The sequence below is a fragment of the Corella eumyota genome, chromosome 1, assembly GCF_963082875.1.
Source record: "Corella eumyota chromosome 1, kaCorEumy4.1, whole genome shotgun sequence".
Taxonomy (NCBI): Eukaryota; Metazoa; Chordata; class Ascidiacea; order Phlebobranchia; family Corellidae; genus Corella; species Corella eumyota.
In genome coordinates this window covers 14,152,068-14,171,091 of record NC_137490.1, presented here as the reverse complement: position 1 = coordinate 14,171,091, position 19,024 = coordinate 14,152,068, and the positions used below count along the sequence as shown (strand labels likewise).

Genomic DNA, 19,024 nt, shown 5'->3' with positions numbered 1-19,024 from the left:
GCCCTTAAAAACAAGAAGTATGTACTCGGTACTCCAGTAATAATCGATTGTCATGCGGTGCTAAGAAATTTTCTTAAGATAAACGTGATCAATTGTAATCATCTTATAAATGGACTTTTAAATAAAACAGTCTATCAGCAGAAAAGAATATCGATTGTTCAACAACATAACCTTCAAAGACAAAAACCCTTATTTCTTGCTCAACTATTGCATAGTTTGAATAGCAAACTTTGTATCATAAAACTAAATGCGTCTTGCACCGCCCCAAGGCTTGCATAGAAGTTTACTTGATTAAGCGAACAAATATTTTAAATCGTACATATTTGTGGTTTCACTGCCTACTACCAAACTACCTGCTAATATTAATTAAATACTAAAGGAGGTTAATTAAAAACTCGTTTAACTACCTTAAGTTTGTTGATCAATAAAATAATTTTCTTGTAGCTGACTAGAGAAAATACTGAGTGTGTTGTTGTCGATAATGATTGCCTACGCTTTTTACGAGACCGCTGATTTCTGAAACTCGACTTTACTCCTTATAAGGAAAAAGGCCTGACGTAATAGCACTCTCTACCTTTTTCGGTTTACAAACTTTAGACAAACTTGTCGTTAAATGGGTGTTAACACGTTTTACAGAGGAGAATTGTTTAATAAAATTTTATTATGTTAATTTTAAAACTTTTAACTCGTTATGTACAATAATACCTTCTTTGCTATGTTTTATACGTTTAAATTTTTTTGTTTGGCAAACAACTTCAATCTTACTATACACTTACTTAGCAGTGCATACAGCAAATAAAATTCTAGGTTAAAAAAAATAACTTTATGTAAAACATCATTTCGCTAATAAAAATGATATGTATGTCACTATTTGCTAGTAAAAAAAACTGCTAAAACCATAAATAAAACAAAACTTTACCAGTTTACCATATTTTTATGCCTGAACGATTTTTCAAAAATATGTACACAAACATTTATTTTAATGAAAATAAATAATTACAATTTGTCAATTTCTACTAGCAATCAAACAACAACACATACCAATTAAATTTTTATTGAATATTTAATGCACACAGATTGGCTTTCATATTAAATTTTTCTATACGTACAACCTAATAGTTTATTAACACACAACCTGACAACATCTAAATTTTAGTTGAACACACACTGACACACGGACATATCTGCATATATATTACTGTTAACAAAACAGCTAAAATGAAGTGTGTTTTACCGGCTGTAAACGTAAAACTCTTTGCTAAAGCTATACACTGTATTGCCAAAATTGGTTCAGAAATTTACTTTGAGCCTCTGGAAAGTGGACTGGCTCTAAAAACAGTTAACTCTTCCAGGTCTGCCTATATTTGCTTCGTTTTCATGAAACCAATGTTTCAAACTTATGAACCCCAACAATCGCACAACATTACAGTCGATGATGATGATTTGTTTAAATGTAAAGTTGCCATTAAAACAATGTTACAAGGTGAAAAGCATTTGCAAAATAGCTTTTAAAATGCATGTGAACAAGTTTATATAATACATAAAGCTTTACTAATGCATATTTTTCTTCTTTTTTTAGTTTTCAAATCACTAAGCACAATAGAACGATCGGTGGAATCTTGTGAAATAAACTTTAATGATGAAGAATGTCGGCTAGTTTTTGAACTAAGATGCAAACATGGAATTACAAAAACCCATCAACTAACATATCAAGAATGTGAATCATTACAGGTAAGCATCATTGCAAAAATATAGAGCATCATATATTATTTTCCATAACATATTTTTTTATTTTTAGGCAGTTTTTGCTAAAGATTTATCTCCAAATGTTTTAAAGTGTGATCACAAGCTTTTATCGGATGTTGTGGTCAATTTTTCCAGCAGTTTAGAAGAGCTAACAATGGCTGTAACTCCATGCCAAATATTGCTCAAAAGCTTTGTGGATAATGAATTTGACGATGACCCTGCCAATATTATGACAACAGAAATGGCTTTAAATCCTGAAGAATTTACTGAATGTCAGGTATTTAAAATTTTTTGCAAGAAGTGGATTGTTATTTGCGGATGATATTTTTTAATATGGTATTAGTAATCTTTTTAGAAAATAAAATCTATTTCAATATTAGCAATACCAGTTTTTGTTACATTATTCTCAGATTGGTGTTGACACCGAAATTACCTTTTGCCTTAAAGATCTACGAGCTATTTTAGCGTTTAGTGATGTTGCCAACATGCCTGTAGAAATGAGTTTTGAAATAGGTGGAAAACCTTTAATTTTCAGTGTTGAAGATGAAGGCTTTATGCGGGCCAACTTCGTGCTTGCTACAATTTCAAACAACAAAAATTCTCAACACATTAACAATAACGCAACTGCTAATGTTTCTGCAAAATCTTTGAATCATTCAAAATTTCACAACAGACCAACCGCAATTAAAAAACAAGCAACAAAGCGACCTAAACAACAAAATACATCAATATATAATCATAAACAATCAAGAGCCACAAAACCTCAAACAAATAACTCCATAAAACCAAAACCTGTTCAAAAAAATGATGTAGAAATAAGTCCCGAAATTCCTGACCAAAATGTGCCAAATCAATACACAGAAGATATTAATGACAACTTCGTATTCACAGAAACAAACACTAATGGTACAACCTTAGAAAATGAGGAAGGATTAAGTCCAGAAATACCAGTGCACTCAATGCAAGAAAGTGCAAAAAAATATAAAAGTGTAAAAACTGTATTTTTTAGGGACTTACAAGACTTAACTCAACTAGAATGTGAACCATTGGTTTTGGCTCCTGATTCAGATGAAGAAAGCGATGAAACATAACATAACACCTTCCTTCAGGACTTATTCTGTTGTTTTTTTGTTCGTTTATCTTGTTTTAATAAATTGGTTTTGCCAGACAATAACGCACAGCAATTTTGTTTTTTATCAAATTTATTTTTTTAATACAAAAACGTTTTGAAAACAATATTCAACCCCAGAGAAATGTATCTACATAGTATCACAAAACAATAACAAAATAAAGCAGCTAGTAATGTTAGCTATAGTTAAATATCTAATCTCATGTTAGATTCAATTAACATTTCTTAACAGCAGTTTTTAAACAGAATAGATCACACTAATGCGATGGATTTTTACAGTAATTTGGAAATGTTATGGTTAAAATGCTGTAATTTAAGTTCACAGTTACAAAACAAATAAAACCAAATACTCGACAGAAAGTCTTAACAAAAAGGTACTAATAAATTGTACAGCCCGCTGCCAAAATTATACCTCTATAAAGTAAATTGGATTTGTTACTAAAACAACTACATAAAATTTCATACACAAAACTTATTAAATTAACAATGTGCAGGTTGTAATTTAAATAATAATATCAAACGAAAATGATAAGAAATCTTAGATACTTCATATTAATAGTTCACATATTTCATTAATACTTTTTTTCATTAGTACAATATACTTTCCTATGATTTAATCAAATGCATTATTGAAAGTTGTACTTGAGTTGTATTAATGCCAAACTAAAGACACGAGAACATACAACAATTTAATACAACAACATTTTGGAATGAATTATGTTTATGTACAGATGACACATGTGCAAAATATAATCATTTAAACTAGTTTTAAGTTGATAAATTTAAATTTGTTATTGAACATATTTTTTATTCAAAGTAAAAATAAAACAACAAACAAATAATACAGTGCTGCACTAACTAAAAAAGTTATCTTGTAACAAAAATATTTTTAAACAAAACTCTAAAAAATAAAAATTAAAAAACAAAATAAACGGAAACTCAACAATTTTTTATGGCAGCAAAGTAAAATCTATGTATGTAGCAAAACAATAACATTTGCTAATAAAATATGTATTGCAAAATGAAAACTGATTTTATAAAAAGATTTTGTAACAGAATTAAATCTGTTTATTGATATTTTAAAAATATAGAAATGATCTTACTGTGTTTGTAGTTTTGCTAAAACAAAAGCCATTTTATGACCAGCCTTGAGATTTAACACCATGTAAAGATTTACAATATTCTTTATCGTTGCTAGTTGTTTGGTTTGGCAAATAGTCATCAGGTAAACATTCTGCAGTATCTCCGTAACCTTGCATGTAACCCCACAATTGTAAGTCATAATCATTACTGTTCTCTCGCAGTTCCATGCCAGGGCTAGGAGCTCTTGTGTAAACATCATTATTAAAATTGCTATCCATCATTGGTTGATCTTCGCAACTGTTTTCAATTAGGTTTTTTTCATTGTTCATGTGGTGTAGACCATTCAAGTTGACAAGTTGTTTCATAGTTGAAATGTCATCTGTGATGACAATGTACAAAATGTAAATACAAAAGTCCTTAAAAACTTTACACCAAACTAAGTTTAACATCAAAAGAACATAAAGCAAATGATACAGACAAATAGTTTTTTTTTGCATTGAGGATTTTAAATCACATGCCGTGCAACATTGTAAATTGTCTTTCAAGCATATACTGTCCATAAAAACTCCCTCTGGTTAAATGAGGCTGAACAGAGACAGAAGTTGCATCAGTTTGTAGGGTAGAAGTGCAGGGTGTGGTTACCACAGGAGGCACTATGGTCAAACTGAGGTCTTCTTGTACAAATAAAGAGCTATAATTTTCTGTGAAAAAGAATACTTTCATACAACGATGTCGCAAGAAGCAGCAACTAAAAATTGTTTTAAAAACAGTAATAACATTGTAGTAATGTGCACGTACTATATGATCAAAAAATAAAGCAAATGCGAATGCATGAAAGAGAAAACTAAAAAGAAGTAACAAAAAAGTTCAAAAATAGTGTGAGCCATAAGATTTAAATTGTTGTGTGTCAATATCTTGCATTTTTGTTGGAACATCGCCTGGCCAATCACCAGTGGAAAAAATTTCATCTTCGTACTGCGGAATGGTTTGTGGCTTTGAAAATGCATCCATTTCTTCTTCTTGGCTATTAGCAGGTGTAGCAGCAATTTTTTTTGGCCATATATTGTCTGAAGTGCTATCGTCCAATGGCAGAGAGTTGAATATTTCTGTGAAGAAAACACAGTATTGCTACTTTTGTTTTACATCAAGTATCCAGTAATAATAAAAAGTCATGCACAAATTTTAAAAGAAAATCGTATCAGGTAAAATAATGTTAAGCCAATAAATTGCTCTTTTTTGCATTTGGCTAAAAATGGGTGTGAGAATATGAAAGTAATTGTTTTTTTTAATACCTAACATTATAAACAGGAAGGGAAAAACGAAGACACTTTTTTCGTTACATTACCACACACAAGGTATTTACCTAAAACTGAATATTTTAATAGTAGCCATTGGAGTAAATGGGTTTAATGTTTCCAATACTGTAAGTTTCCATATTATCATGCATAGGGTAACAATTTTGTTTGGAAACGCTGTTTTCTTGATGTACAGTTTCAAGTTGAAATTCTGTGGATAAATTACTAAGCCTCTAAATTTTAGTTAACTTATTCAAAAAATGTAAATTACAATTTAAATAAAAATTTTTAATAAAGATTGTAAGAAGTCAAAAAAGTTTTTCTTAAAGCATAAAAGTATTAAAAATATAATAAACAAGACACACATTTTTTAATAATTAAAGTTAATACTGCTGTTAAAACACAATTGACATGCAGACCGGTAGTTATACCTGTGTTACAATTAGCTATCGATATATGATATACAGGAAAGCAATATTTACGCCAACTAAGCAAGTTTTTAAGCAGCAAAAAAAGGTGAACAAAAATTAAAAACACATTTTTCAATTAAATAAAAATTCAGAATATTGCATAAAATAAAAGGTAAATGTAAATACATGAAAAGAAAAGCATGGTTTAAAATAAAAACATAAATGATAAAACAAGAGGATATCAAACATTTTTAAAAGGTAAAAAAACATTTAAAGCAACATATTTTAACCCTCTACTCCCATTTATATTTAAAACAATATAAAATATTTATGTCTACAAGTTATATAAAATATAAGCACCAAAACTTGACATGCTAAATTAGTAAAAAAATTAAAATATCTATTTATTTAAATAGTTGCAACAGTACAAAAATATTAAATTATGTCAAAATTAAATAGCCTACTTAAATTCAGGTTTTTTTTTCATAATGTTATTTTTTTAAATTAAAATACCAAAATCAACCATTTAATAATGCTATATGTTGCAGGTATTTAAATCGAAAATGCGAAAAAATGTTTTACCTGTGGTTCTGGGTCTTTTAAAATTTGGAATACTTTCATCATCATAACTTCTCTTTCTATTTCCATTCGAATGGCCATTTTGATGTCCATTACCATTAGTAAACCCGTTGGAATGATTGTTAGTTAGGTGTGAGCCAGAAGAACCTACATACAAAAAAAAGTATGCAAAAAAAAGTATAAGTATTATAGCATACAAAAAAAAGTATAAGTATTATAAAAAAATTTGAAGGTAAGATAAAATATAAACTAATTTTCAATAAAACAGCGAAGATGTGCATAGACACATTTTAGCTGACAAAAAAATTTTACTTGCGAAAAAAATTATTTACCATTTGTTATTTGATGATTCCCGTTCATTTGAAATTTTTCTCTTTCTGCTAAAACCCGACATGCAGTCTCCAGCAAGCTTGTACATTCTTTAAAGTTTTGCATTCTAGATAAATCAGCAGCAGTATGGCCATTGTTATTGTGAATGCTAAAAATATAACAAATTAAATAAAATTATTTTTTTTTTTTTAATATATATATTACTAATATAAACTGCTACTTTCAGAAAATATTTATGCAACTTTAGGCATTTTTACATAAAAAAAGTGTCGCTAAATTATGCCACAAAACTTTATTGCAAAAATCCAACTCTAAATAAGCGTCGTTTGGTGGCGGAGTAGAGCTAACGCGTGGGTTTAAAATTAAACCGCGGGAAGATCGGAAATACCCAACGGAAAAATAATATTCAGCATGTTTGGAAACGCATATGTAAATTGAACAAAATTTGTTTTAAAATTAAAAACATGGCCGATAGTAAGCTAAACAAGCATAACATTAAAAAAATAAAGAATAAATACCACAATGGCCTAGTGTCCTGGCGAGCGTAAACTAAAGGCCATCTGTTTAACGAAAGAAAAAAATCCAACAATATTATTGTCAAATACTTTACAAATGAGATTAATAAAACATGAGACTAAAATCCTAACAACTTGCGAAAATTGAATGAGGTGTGTGTTTAACGGAGATTTATAAACCATAAAATGTGAATTTTTTTTGTTACTGATTAAAAATGTTTAATAAAATTGATTAAAATAGAGGTTGCGTATAACTGCAAATTACGTTATATTTAAAAACACATATATAATCCTATTATTTGAATTAATCACTCGTATTTAAATTTATTTTTAAAAATATCCAATTTATAAAAATGACAAATAAAGTGATTTCATCGCAGTTTAAATTAAAAGTAACATAAAACCACCTCGTGAAATCTTTGACGACTTTGACGCTGGGCGGGCCAAATACATACGTTTAGTCTAGACATTAAATAAGTAATATTATCCTCGCGATACGAGAAACGGGTTTTCAATAACAACAAATCACAATTTTATCGACGTTTAATTAAAATATTTATTGTAGCGGAATTGTACAGATGCCTTATTTTGGGTTAAAACAAGTAAAAAAGAAGGTTAAATAGACAACCACAAAAATCAAATATATTTAAAGACAGTTTAGAAAAAAAATGTATAGTAATAACTTAAATGTTAGACTACTAGGTATTTTTTAGTATGTAAGGTTTATAATTTAATTGCTGTTATGACCTCGTTTAGCCAGCCTTTGCGCATACATTGTGTTGTCGCAGCGTTTACTATAATCCGCGCCACATCAACGCATTGAGATGAAAAAGAGGGAGAAGAAGAGTAATTGAGAGAAAGAGAAGCACGCTGGTATTCCGCGATCTCTCTCCTTCTCTCTCTCTTTTGACTTCCTTTTTAATAATAAACAACCCTTATTTACCTACTACGCACTCGCAAAGGTAAAGCGAGCAAAATAAAAATAAGTTTCCTTTTTACGAATACACATGATATACTAGCCCGAACAAGCCTAATTTATTAAAATCTGGGTATTTTAGAATTTAATGTGCGCCTTTATTTAAATAAACAAGTATGCGTTTCGTTTTAAATTGAAAATATAAAGTGACAATAATATTAGTTGTGAAAGTTTAATAAAACATTATAACGCTGTTTGTTGTAAAGCCACATAACATGCTTTTGAGATCACTTAACGTTTTCGCGCCATTTTTAATGGACGTCACACAAATTAAACAAAATAGGGAACTGGTATTATACCAAAGACAATAATTCCACTCAACGTTATGTTTTTTTAAATCACATTTTTACATTTTCGGCGAAGTGGTTACTTAGAATCGAAAATATATTTAGCATAAACACAGTGACATTTATTAAACCGAAACTAGTAAATTCAAGAGTTTCTCTTTTAGTTTGCCATCGACAAATGTGTCATTTTTATTGGTTTATGTAACACAATTAATTGATTGGTGTTTGTACACATTTGGAAGACGATAAAAACGTTATACTTAAATTTATGATTCACAAAACATATATTTAAGGGTGTTTAATTAAACCTTAGTAGTTTTTACGAATTATAACAACGAAATTTATCACACTGCGCCTGTTAGTTTAGGTGGTTTAACGACGTAAACAATAGGATCCCCCTAAAAAACACGTGATATTAAAATACCTATCCTTACATAAGGAATGCGTACAGTGTCAAACAATACTAATCCACATTTTATAAAAAATACAACCGCAAAAATCACGCGCCCCTTGCGTGATCGTATATCAAGTGGTCGCGTATTAACCGCGATGTGACATGCGTTGAATACACACACACACATAGTACACACACAATTACTTCCCTGGAGACAATTTCCTTGTGACAGTTACATAAACAAACAATAAGCGAGAAACAAACAAAGTTTCTTAGTTTGTGTAATTAAAAAACTTTTATTGAGGAATTTGCAAAAAAATATCGAGGAATTTGCATTCGCTTACTTAATATTTTTTTTTTGTAAAACTAAGTTTTTTTGTATGTCTACTATTTTTGAAATTTTAAATTACGCAAAATAACGTAATTTCTAAATATAAACACGTCTATTTTAAACCAAAACAGATTATAAAAACAAAATTTTGATCTATGTAAAAAGTTGGGTATCAATAATGTTATTTAAAGAGGCTCTTTGTGTTAAAAAAATGTATTAGTTCATTGGTTTTTTTATTCTTCTTTTTAGTTATGTAAGGGCTACCAGTCTAACACAAAACTACTAAAACTGCCCATTGCCATTTTGACCTTGTATAATAGGCAAAACTGAAATGAGGCTAATAAGGATAATTAAAAAGTGAGGCATCTATTTTTAAGTAAGTAAAAAATAATTAGTACAGGATAATTGGGATGTCGGGTACAGTTCAATAAATAGCAATTTCACGCATGACCTTAATATTCTTTAATCCCTATTTTTGTCTTATAATAATTGAAAAAAATAGAACGCCAAACAGAAAACTACTGATAAAGTAAATCGCATTTATAACCTAGAACTTTTAAAAAACATATATAAACATGTGGAATTTAATTAAAATTGACCTAGCACAACTCGCAATTAAGTTAATAGATTAACGACTTATTTACCTAGGGTTTGCTCCGTTTTCGATTAACGTTATAACGCATCGCGTGTTCCCAACTCTTGCAGCTTTATGTATAGGTAGTTCTCCCAGATAATCCTAATAAAAATTTAATCGCTATTTCAATAAAATATAACTGACTGTTAATTAAACCAAATGTACATATATAAAAATAAGTGACTTATTTAAACAAGCTCTAATACATTATTCATACGTTGTTTAAAGCGCAGACATTTATCTGTTTTAAAAAAAATCCGCAAAGGTTTATTTTTTAAGCATAAAACATACTTTCGCGTGGAAGTCAGCACCGGCTTTTAACAACTCTAGTAAACAGCTCGGATGGCCGCCAAATGCTGAGATGTGGGACGGGGTTTGAAGAAATCGACTGGTGCGGATGTTTACATTTACCCCAGTTCTTAACAAACCGTTCAAGCACTGGGTCTGTAACACAATTTAAGAAAAACGTTAATAAAAATAAAGGTTGTACAAACCGACTTATAAATATATTGGTAATATAGCAAATTTTACAGACTGTACAAAACATTTTTATAAATAAAGCAATTTAATGAATTGTTTCACATTGTCAAAAGTTTAAACTATTGTCCAAGTGTCATATCCGCTTTACTTAAATATTCATTTGTTTTGGCAACCAACAATTATTTTTTTGGTTCATTTAACAATTTTGTGCGCTTATTAGGTGCGTCATAAAAAAAGCTTTAAATCACACTGATGTTTTTATAAATTTAAAAATCCCGTTAGGTGCATATGGTTCCTATTTTTTCTAAATGTAAATGATATTTCTACATCACCAATTTATAAATAAAAGTCAAAAATGTGCGTTTTAATAAGAAACTTAAAAAATGACCAATGACCAATTTAGTAGCACAAATATCCAATTAAAAATACAATATTCTTTAAAATGCGCAAAATCATAAAAAAGGTTAGGGTTAGATGGGGACATACAAGTTGTTTATAAAGTGAACTTTTCACGGTCAATGGCGCGTGATAAGTAGCCAAGAGTATTATTTTTCAAATAAAAGCTTGCTAAAAAGGACAAGTTTTAAACTAAGCGACAAATACAACCGAATTAACAATAAAAATTACAAGTTTTTTTTTATATAAACCAACTAATGGACTAACCGCTATCAACAATATAACGGGAAATTAACGAAAAATTTCCTAAAATATGGTACACATAATTGAAGTATATATAAAAAATAATTTTCGTTCATTAAAAAAAAATTAGCTTGAAGGCGCTAAAGTTAAATAAATTTACGAATCATTTGTTTTGCCATGCATTTATATTTGTAACAGGAATGGCCTACGGCAGTCTACTATTATACTACGTCTATATTTTCATGCTCCTGGCTAACAAAGCTTTCAAATTATATCCGACATCCATCAAGAGGGACTAATTACATTGCCTGTAGGTAATTGATAGTATTAGTTTTAACATCACGAGATTTAATGAATTGAAGTAACTAAACTCAATTGGGCACTCTAAAATACGGATTCGTGTATTAAAATATAATCCTCTCGAAAAGCCCGCGGTAATAATAACCTTCTAAGTGTAAACAACCTTTTTATGTCGTACTATATACCATCAACCGATTCAAAATTTACAAAGTTAGTATTTTATTTATCAAGTATACATAATTTTTAAAATATAAACATTAAACCTACCTTTCCAAAATAAGCAGCCCAATGTAACGGCGACCAGCCATAGAATTGATCTTCAGCAACTAGTTGATGGGGCGTTGCTTGTGCGACTAGCCGGGAAAGTGCAATCACATCCCCGTCGCGACAAGCTTTATGAAGCGGGAACTGACGCGCTATTACTTCTTCACTTTCAGAGCCCCAAAAGCCCAAAGTTTCTGTCGTATCCATGTTAATTAAGTTATTTATGTAATTTTTCTGCTAATCTATTTAGTAAGTTATTACACCCTGTCGAGCAGCTTATGAAAATTGGGTTACTTTTGAGATTACAAGTATATAGAAGCTGATTTGCTGATTTTATTAGTTCGTATGCAAGTCGGATAACAGTTTTAGTAAATTTAACGAACCTATCTATTCCTGAAAAAAATAAAACATTTTTTTTATTGTTTTGTAAATTTGCTGTTGACAAACAAAAGATTGTATTAGCAGACGACAGAAGTTATTTAATTTCAGCTAAACAGTTGAGGTTAACTGTAAGTTTTAGACATATCTAACTTTAACCGCAACTTTGCAATATACAAAAACAAACAAATTCTTCCTCGATAAACTAAAAAAGTTGCATACATATTAAAATGCTTGTCCTTGCATTTATGTTATCGCTATATAATTTACCTAAATAAAAACACAAAAATTTTACGAACTATGAAAAGCTTTATCTGTCAAGCTGTTACACGACTATTGATTTTGTTGGAACATATCTGACAGTTTTTAAACTGAATATAAATGTCGGTTTTCTTTCATTACATAAAACATCACGACAAATGCGCAAAAAAACGTGTCTGAATCTCTAAACATCGATTCAAAGCAAGAGCGCGCGCGTAACACCACGATCAACAAACCAAGCTTTTCTCTAATCAAAAAAACGAATGGAAAATTTTACAAGAGAAGACACTTACTCGAGCGTAGCAGTACGTCATAATCAAACCGGCAGACACGCATGGAGTAACAACAATAGACACAGGTCATGCTGCAGTGTGCCACTGCCACCAAAACGCAATGCGGCGCTTTAGAGCACTAACAAAGTTATTCAAATTAATTGCTTTTGGTTAAGGCACAATTTTACTTAATGAAAATTTATGTATACGCTAATTTTTCTAACTGATAACGTAAAATTTACTTATCATTTTTAATAAAAAATAGCCCACCAAATTTATGTCTCACACTTTTATACCACAATACGCCACTAACTTATACATGAAAACAGGGTTGTAAATAACTTCTTGTCGTGAGCCCTCTTCATCCAAATTTTTTTGACAAATACCAACAGGAACTAATTTACTACCCTCCCTAACAAGGTCTTAGATTACTTAATTTTTAATTGAACCCCAATCCACATATACAAAATACAACAAAAATTAAAATTTTTCAAAAAGGTTAGAAAAAATCCAAAATTGTATGTACAACTTGAATCCTTTTTAAATTTTTTTACACAAAATTACATATATAAAAATAACATAATTGTTTCTACGATCAGCATAATGGCAATGTTTGGCCAAATACCCAATTTAGTACCAGTAGAACCAGCAGTTGGAGGGATCTCATTTAAAAAATCAATTAACCAATCATCATCAAATTGTGGCAATCTTATTTTCATTCGAGTAATTTTTTCTCTTGCTTCAACATTTACAGCTTGGGTCCATTTTGGAAAAAATGAAATTCCAGTAAGTAGTTCGATATCTTTAACTCGAGCTACATGCTCAGATAATGTCTTTGGAACCCAATCAAATAAACTATCCATCTCCTAAAATATAGTATCCCTGTAGTTAGCCATTTGGTTTATAATTATTTATCATTTCGAAATTTTAAATATTAAAAATGGTAAGTTTTATAAAAATTATGATTGAATAATTGTGTAAATTTATTCTTTAAATATATTAATTAAACAAAGTTACTAAATGATACTTTTTAAGAAAAGTTACACACATGTAAACTGATTATTGTAACTTTTGTTCTCCTTTGAACTAAAATTTCTTTAAATGTGCTCTTAATAATCAACTTACCAAATGACATGGTTCAACTTCATAGTTTGGAATAATAAAACTTAATATTTGTATGTCATCTGGTGACTCAATACATTGATGAATGTTGATACTAGAGTCACTACAACGAGTAGCAATCACAAACATGTGTGTTGGTATACTAGTTGACGTTTTGTTATTATTCACGTATTTTCCCATTCTAAAAAAAATCATAAGAACATTAAACAAACATGTTTAGATTTTTTAAAATCATCTATCTACAAAAATTATCACTTATAATGCAATACTATGCCTTAAAAAGTAAACAACATGTGGTAAGTGCTAAAAAAGTGGATTTAAAGTAAGTAAAGGCACAACCTCAAAGTTAGCCCCTCCTACCCAAAATGAACTGTTTTAAATAAAGTTGGTTTGGTCCTTGTGATTCAGCAAAATTAATTAGCATAACTTACTCCAACAAAATGGTGTCAGTATCTGCTACACCATTCGTGTCATAATCAAATATTGGACCACTTATAACGTTCACTCCACCATAACTGTTAGACCAGCCAGCAAGCACTCTGGACATGTAGCCCCATACTAAATTAAAAAATGTAATTTCACTTTTTAATAAGAATATAGTTGTATTTAAGTAGTATGATTATTCAAAACAGGGAGTTTAAATTATAATTAAGACTTGGGTCAACGCAAGTACATCATTTTAGAGTTTAAAAAACTATAATTTATACAATTACACTTTAAAATATAATATCCTTTAAAAAAGTGTTCACCATTGTTAATATAAATATTACCCTTTGTTGCTGATTTATACATTGGAATTGAATTACTGTTTATTAAACCATCATGTACTGAATCTCCAATTGACAATTCTAATAAAATATATTTATCAAATGTAGTTTATAAACACAGTCATGGTGTAGAAAACTTGCAGCATGAGTTACCCACTTTTTTTTTAAGTAACTTTAACTAGAGGGCATTTAACATTTAAATAAAAAAAATTATTTTGTGTTTTGGCTATAAAATGTGTCAGTCATAATCGTTTTTAACTATAGATATTATTATTAATACCAGGTGGATATAAAAATTCTAGCTGAACATTTTGATCGTTGTTATAATCTGAGCAAGAAGTTTGTACATATTCATTTAATCTAAAATCAGGTCGACTACATGAAGTGGGTTTAAATAAATCCCTTTCCTGTAGACAACAAACTTATTAATTAAAAAATGATTTACTTTAAAGACACAAATACAGAAAACAATTAAAAATAGTTTTACAATTTTGTTTTTTGTTATTGCCCATTTTAAAAACAAGTGTATCAGGATATTTTTTATATTAAGTTAACTTGATTAAAAAAAACTTTTAAAGTATTTGTTACAAAAATCAAGTCAATTGATTTTATATTTACCAAAGGATTGGTTTTAATAAACTAAAAAAATACACTATAACTCTACATATAGAAAAACAAACAATATGAGAGATTAACATTCAAACTAACACATTAAACACAAATGACAAGAGATACAAAGTGAGCAAACCTTAACTACAGTTTTAAGATAAAGATTGAATCATGATAAGGGTAATTAGCAAGTTACGCCTTGAGTCATGTTTTACTGAAACAAATACGAAGTGTTAATAAACCTAAGGGATTGGTGTTTAAACTAACCCGATAACAACTCGAAAATTGAAACCAACAATTAAATTATTATTACAGTATTAATACTAAACAATTTACCTTGTTTTCTAGAGTGTAACTGACATAGTAGGGCATATTTTTCCGAAAGTTGTATGCCACGATAAAATCTTCCTGGTCAAGCAAGCAGAATAATACATCGTCATTATCAATGTTAAGATACACTTGAGGTCGATCATAAAGAATATTATAAGTCTGTGCACTTTCTCCTAGATTGCATTCAATTAGTTTAAATTTATATTCAGTGATTTTATTTAAATAATAGTTTTAAAAATGGATTTACTGACTTTCTTCAAATGTAAGGTGAATTCGAGAGTTAGCACTTGCTTCAGATAACCCCTGTTTTTAAGATATTTTTATGCATTACTCTAGTAGCATTGCTTATTAACATAACTTCAATAAAAAATTTTATGTGGAAGTATAAAATAAAATACTCACTGGGCAATATGAGCATCCAAGATTATTAGCAACAATTAAATCTTCTGGGCTGAAACACAATGCAATATCAACACCATCTACCTCTTGGGGTAAAACTGGAGGTTGTGACATTATATGATATAAAGCGCCTGGCGTACCATTATTGGGTGCAGGGGTTAATGACAAAAGATCTTAAATTAGAAGTTTTATTTAAAAGAAAATTATTTAAAACCTAATACACTATAAATTATGGTTTCTAATAAATTTAATACATATAGTTTATATTAACAGAATATATTGTTTTGTCAAAATGAGACTTACCTGTAACAAGTGTATATAACTCAATGTTCTCAATTGGTTCTGAAAGATTTAAATTTCTTTTAAATCCTGGTCCATGTGCAGCAAATACAGCCTAAAATTAAAAAAAAAATTATAAAGAAAATAATATTTCTTTCAAAAAAGTTACCTGCATGCTTTTATATTCATTATCGAATCCATGCATTCCCCCATCACAAAAAGTCAGGGAGCCAGTTTCCCTTTAACAAAAGAAGTTAAAAAAAGTTTTTTTAAATACCTTTTCAAGTTTAAATTATAACAATTTAGTTTTTTTTAAATGCCTAGTAGTAAATATCATCCATCTTATAGATTAAGATTGTTCACATTATTTCTTATAAAATGTGTTCATATTTTGTTACTTTAAGTTAATTTGAATCTTTGAAATTACAATAAGTACCCTCCAACAAGCCATTCATCATCCATTACTATTTGTACTTCTTCAATTCGAGCATTATTAACATAATGAAATCTTTTTGGAAAATAATTGCCTTTTAAAAAACTCTACAAAAAATAATATTTTAGAAAATACCTACATATTAATTGTAACTGGCAAACCAAAAAACGTGCTTAAATCTATAATTTTAAATATTTACTAAAAAGATGTAATTTAAAAAAACACACCTGCCAATGGGCTTCATCTTGTTTACACCTTATTTGTTTGTGTATTTCTTCTGGGTTAAACTGATCCCATAAATTCGGGTCTTTACTCTTACCTACCCTTCCAAAAGCTCCTCCATACGAATTAACCACCGACATGTCAACATCATATTCATCAATATAAGTTAATCTATCACAGCTTTGTGGCGCCATGCCTAAATAAATAAGCACAAAAATATAAATGTGTAAGTTTTAAAGAGTATTTTTAATAATTATTTAAAATTTATAATAATTAAACAGTTAGAATACTAACTCACTTTTTTATAATTTACAATACACTGATTACTTACCATGGTCTGCCAATATAATAATATTAACACAGTTTTCCAATTCCCTTAGTTTTAAACCGTTGATTAAAATACTGACAATATGATCAGCTTCAACCAATTCAACATCAACTTGTGGTGCATCTGGTCCGTAGACATGGCCAGCATGGTCAACTGAGCTAATATATAAAGTCATAAAACTTGGCCTGTAATAAAAAAATTTTATAGCTATTAATTATAAATTCTATTTTATTGAAATGAAATTTAAAATCAAAAATATGTTAGAAGTAGCTAGTTACATTAAAGTTTTGTTTATTTACCAATATTGTTGAAATTTTGAAACGCTGTAAATGTAATTAGAGTTTATATTTTTACCTGTCTTTAGGTGGTAAATCCAACCATTCAAGAGCTTGATACATTCTTTCTTCATTATCAACACTTCCATTATATTTGTAATAATAATCAGGATACCGGGTTATATTGACATCTGAACCAGGCCAGAAATAAGAAGCACTTTTCTTTCCTTGATTGCTAGTTGTTACCCAAATCTAACAAAAATTGAATGCATATTAGGTTAATTGTTTTTAAGTAATTGAAATATTACAATAACTTAATTTGGATAAAGTTTACCGAATTTCTTTAAAGAAATGTTTAATAGACGCCATGCTTACAGGTTCGCCACCCCACCAAAATGGGTGAAATGTATTAGATGAACCTAAGCTAAATTCTTCTTTATGTTGATAATCGTACATGTTGTTGTCTATAATCCCATGACTTTCTGGATACAAACCCTAAGAAAAATGATTTTGTAAATTATTTTAATTTAGCACGAGGCACAGAATATTCATTTTACTTACTGAATTAATTTTTCATACTGACTGAACTTAAAATTATAACTTTGTAAAAATATGTTAAATTGATGTATTTAAAATTAACATTTTAAATATTTAAAATAAAAAAATATTAAAATATCCATTTAATTATAACACACCGTTGCTATAGTGTAGTGGTTTGGAAAAGTGGTTGTTGGGTAAACAGATCTTAGATAAGGTGCATGGACTCCACAATTTGCTTGAAACAGATAAAAACAAATTTAAATGATTATTTTTTATTTGCTGTTCCATAAATACTTTAAAGTGTCATTTTACGATTTACAAGTATTGGTAGTTAATGTCACTAAAACGTGACAAAAAAGAATTTAATAAGTAACCAATTTTCCAAATGTTTGGTGTTTCATCTCGGTACAAATATTCTTCTTTAAAACCATCAATGGAGAATATTATAACTAGGGGTTTTTCAAACCTTAATAATATAACCAAAGAACCAATTTATGATAATATTGACGTCTTTAACTTTAATAACTATAATAAAAGAATTTTTTAATGTAAATGATAAACAAAGAAATGGTAGCCCAAACAGAAACACATTATTATACTTTTTTATATATTAATTGCAATTAAACTTTTAAATCATTAATTGTTTACTTTTTAAATTACTCAAATTTAAATCCAAGATAAAAAAATATTTTTTTATTGCAAAATAATAATAGGACAAACTTACCCTGCAGGACATTTCATTTGTTCTTGTGAAGCACACTGCTGTTTAACCCAAGGTGTTTTACCTAAAAATAATAAAAAAGTTCCATACAATAATTTTTCAAATTCATTATTACAAAAATATTTTTACCTTGACACGTCTCTTGGTAATCAGAACAGCAGTTTTTACTTGCAAGACATGATTCCATACAGTCACATCTTAGTCTTGTTACATTACACTCTCCTTTACACAGATACTTTTCTTCTCCTAGATATACATTAAACTATTTTATAGGATAGTGTATAAAATTTAATCAGTAATAGTATTTTTGCACTATTTTTAAAAACATACCTCTAGTTGGAGAAAAGAGAAAAACACACATTGCAAAGATCCATTGCCGCTGTAAAATAAATAAAAAAATAACTAATTGCATTACAATTTGTAAGTAACTAAAAAAAATTTAATTAATTTTTCCTAAATCTTACTTGCATATTTATAAAGCTTTAAGCAAAAATGAATTTGTCTGCCTTCACTATATCAGTTTCAAGTAAACATAAAATAACTTATGCAGTATTTCTAATATTTTTTCTAAAAGCCACTATTCCTAATCAAACAGTAAAGATCAAACAGTGATAAGGTTAATCATTAAATAAAAGTTCTTATTCTCCTTATTTTGACTTCATTTAATCAATTTTAGTGATATCTAAACCAATGCAC

At 28.9% G+C, this 19,024-nt stretch overlaps 4 protein-coding genes across 7 annotated transcripts in view; 2 read left to right on the top strand and 2 right to left on the bottom strand.

Annotated features, from left to right (window-relative positions):
• Positions 1-19,024, top strand: part of LOC145744842 (small ribosomal subunit protein eS8-like) — a 65,061-nt gene that overhangs the window by 28,225 nt on the left and 17,812 nt on the right. The window lies entirely within an intron of this gene.
• LOC145744562 (cell cycle checkpoint control protein RAD9A-like) lies at positions 1,024-2,917 on the top strand. Its single transcript, XM_082562440.1, has 4 exons — positions 1,024-1,483; positions 1,580-1,731; positions 1,799-2,023; positions 2,157-2,917. Exons 1-4 carry the CDS (start codon positions 1,219-1,221, stop codon positions 2,835-2,837), a joined length of 1,323 nt encoding a protein of 440 aa, XP_082418566.1. The 5' UTR covers positions 1,024-1,218; the 3' UTR covers positions 2,838-2,917.
• On the bottom strand, positions 2,941-11,922 carry LOC145744625 (ankyrin repeat domain-containing protein 10-like). 4 transcript variants are annotated; one of them, XM_082562548.1, is made up of 7 exons: positions 11,396-11,868; positions 10,001-10,153; positions 9,720-9,811; positions 6,575-6,720; positions 6,246-6,389; positions 5,322-5,464; positions 4,924-5,064 (listed from the first exon to the last, which is right to left on the bottom strand). In XM_082562548.1, the coding sequence occupies exons 1-6, from the start codon at positions 11,597-11,599 to the stop codon at positions 5,337-5,339; spliced, it is 867 nt and encodes a 288-aa protein (XP_082418674.1). In that variant the 5' UTR covers positions 11,600-11,868; the 3' UTR covers positions 4,924-5,064; positions 5,322-5,336. The 4 variants fall into 4 exon arrangements, with proteins under 4 accessions (XP_082418651.1, XP_082418667.1, XP_082418659.1 ...); XM_082562525.1 differs by lacking the exons at positions 4,924-5,064; positions 5,322-5,464 and adding an exon at positions 2,941-4,337 and having other exon boundaries at positions 11,396-11,862; XM_082562541.1 differs by lacking the exons at positions 4,924-5,064; positions 5,322-5,464 and adding an exon at positions 4,192-4,659 and having other exon boundaries at positions 11,396-11,922.
• On the bottom strand, positions 12,864-18,798 carry LOC145763806 (venom phosphodiesterase 2-like). The gene is made up of 21 exons (XM_082575335.1): positions 18,793-18,798; positions 18,659-18,707; positions 18,458-18,574; positions 18,332-18,392; positions 17,982-18,073; positions 17,763-17,842; positions 17,443-17,562; positions 17,147-17,319; positions 16,796-16,977; positions 16,470-16,660; positions 16,246-16,349; positions 15,979-16,048; positions 15,834-15,924; positions 15,534-15,703; positions 15,383-15,434; positions 15,138-15,304; positions 14,473-14,599; positions 14,196-14,273; positions 13,857-13,983; positions 13,429-13,606; positions 12,864-13,169 (listed from the first exon to the last, which is right to left on the bottom strand). The coding sequence occupies exons 1-21, from the start codon at positions 18,796-18,798 to the stop codon at positions 12,864-12,866; spliced, it is 2,541 nt and encodes an 846-aa protein (XP_082431461.1).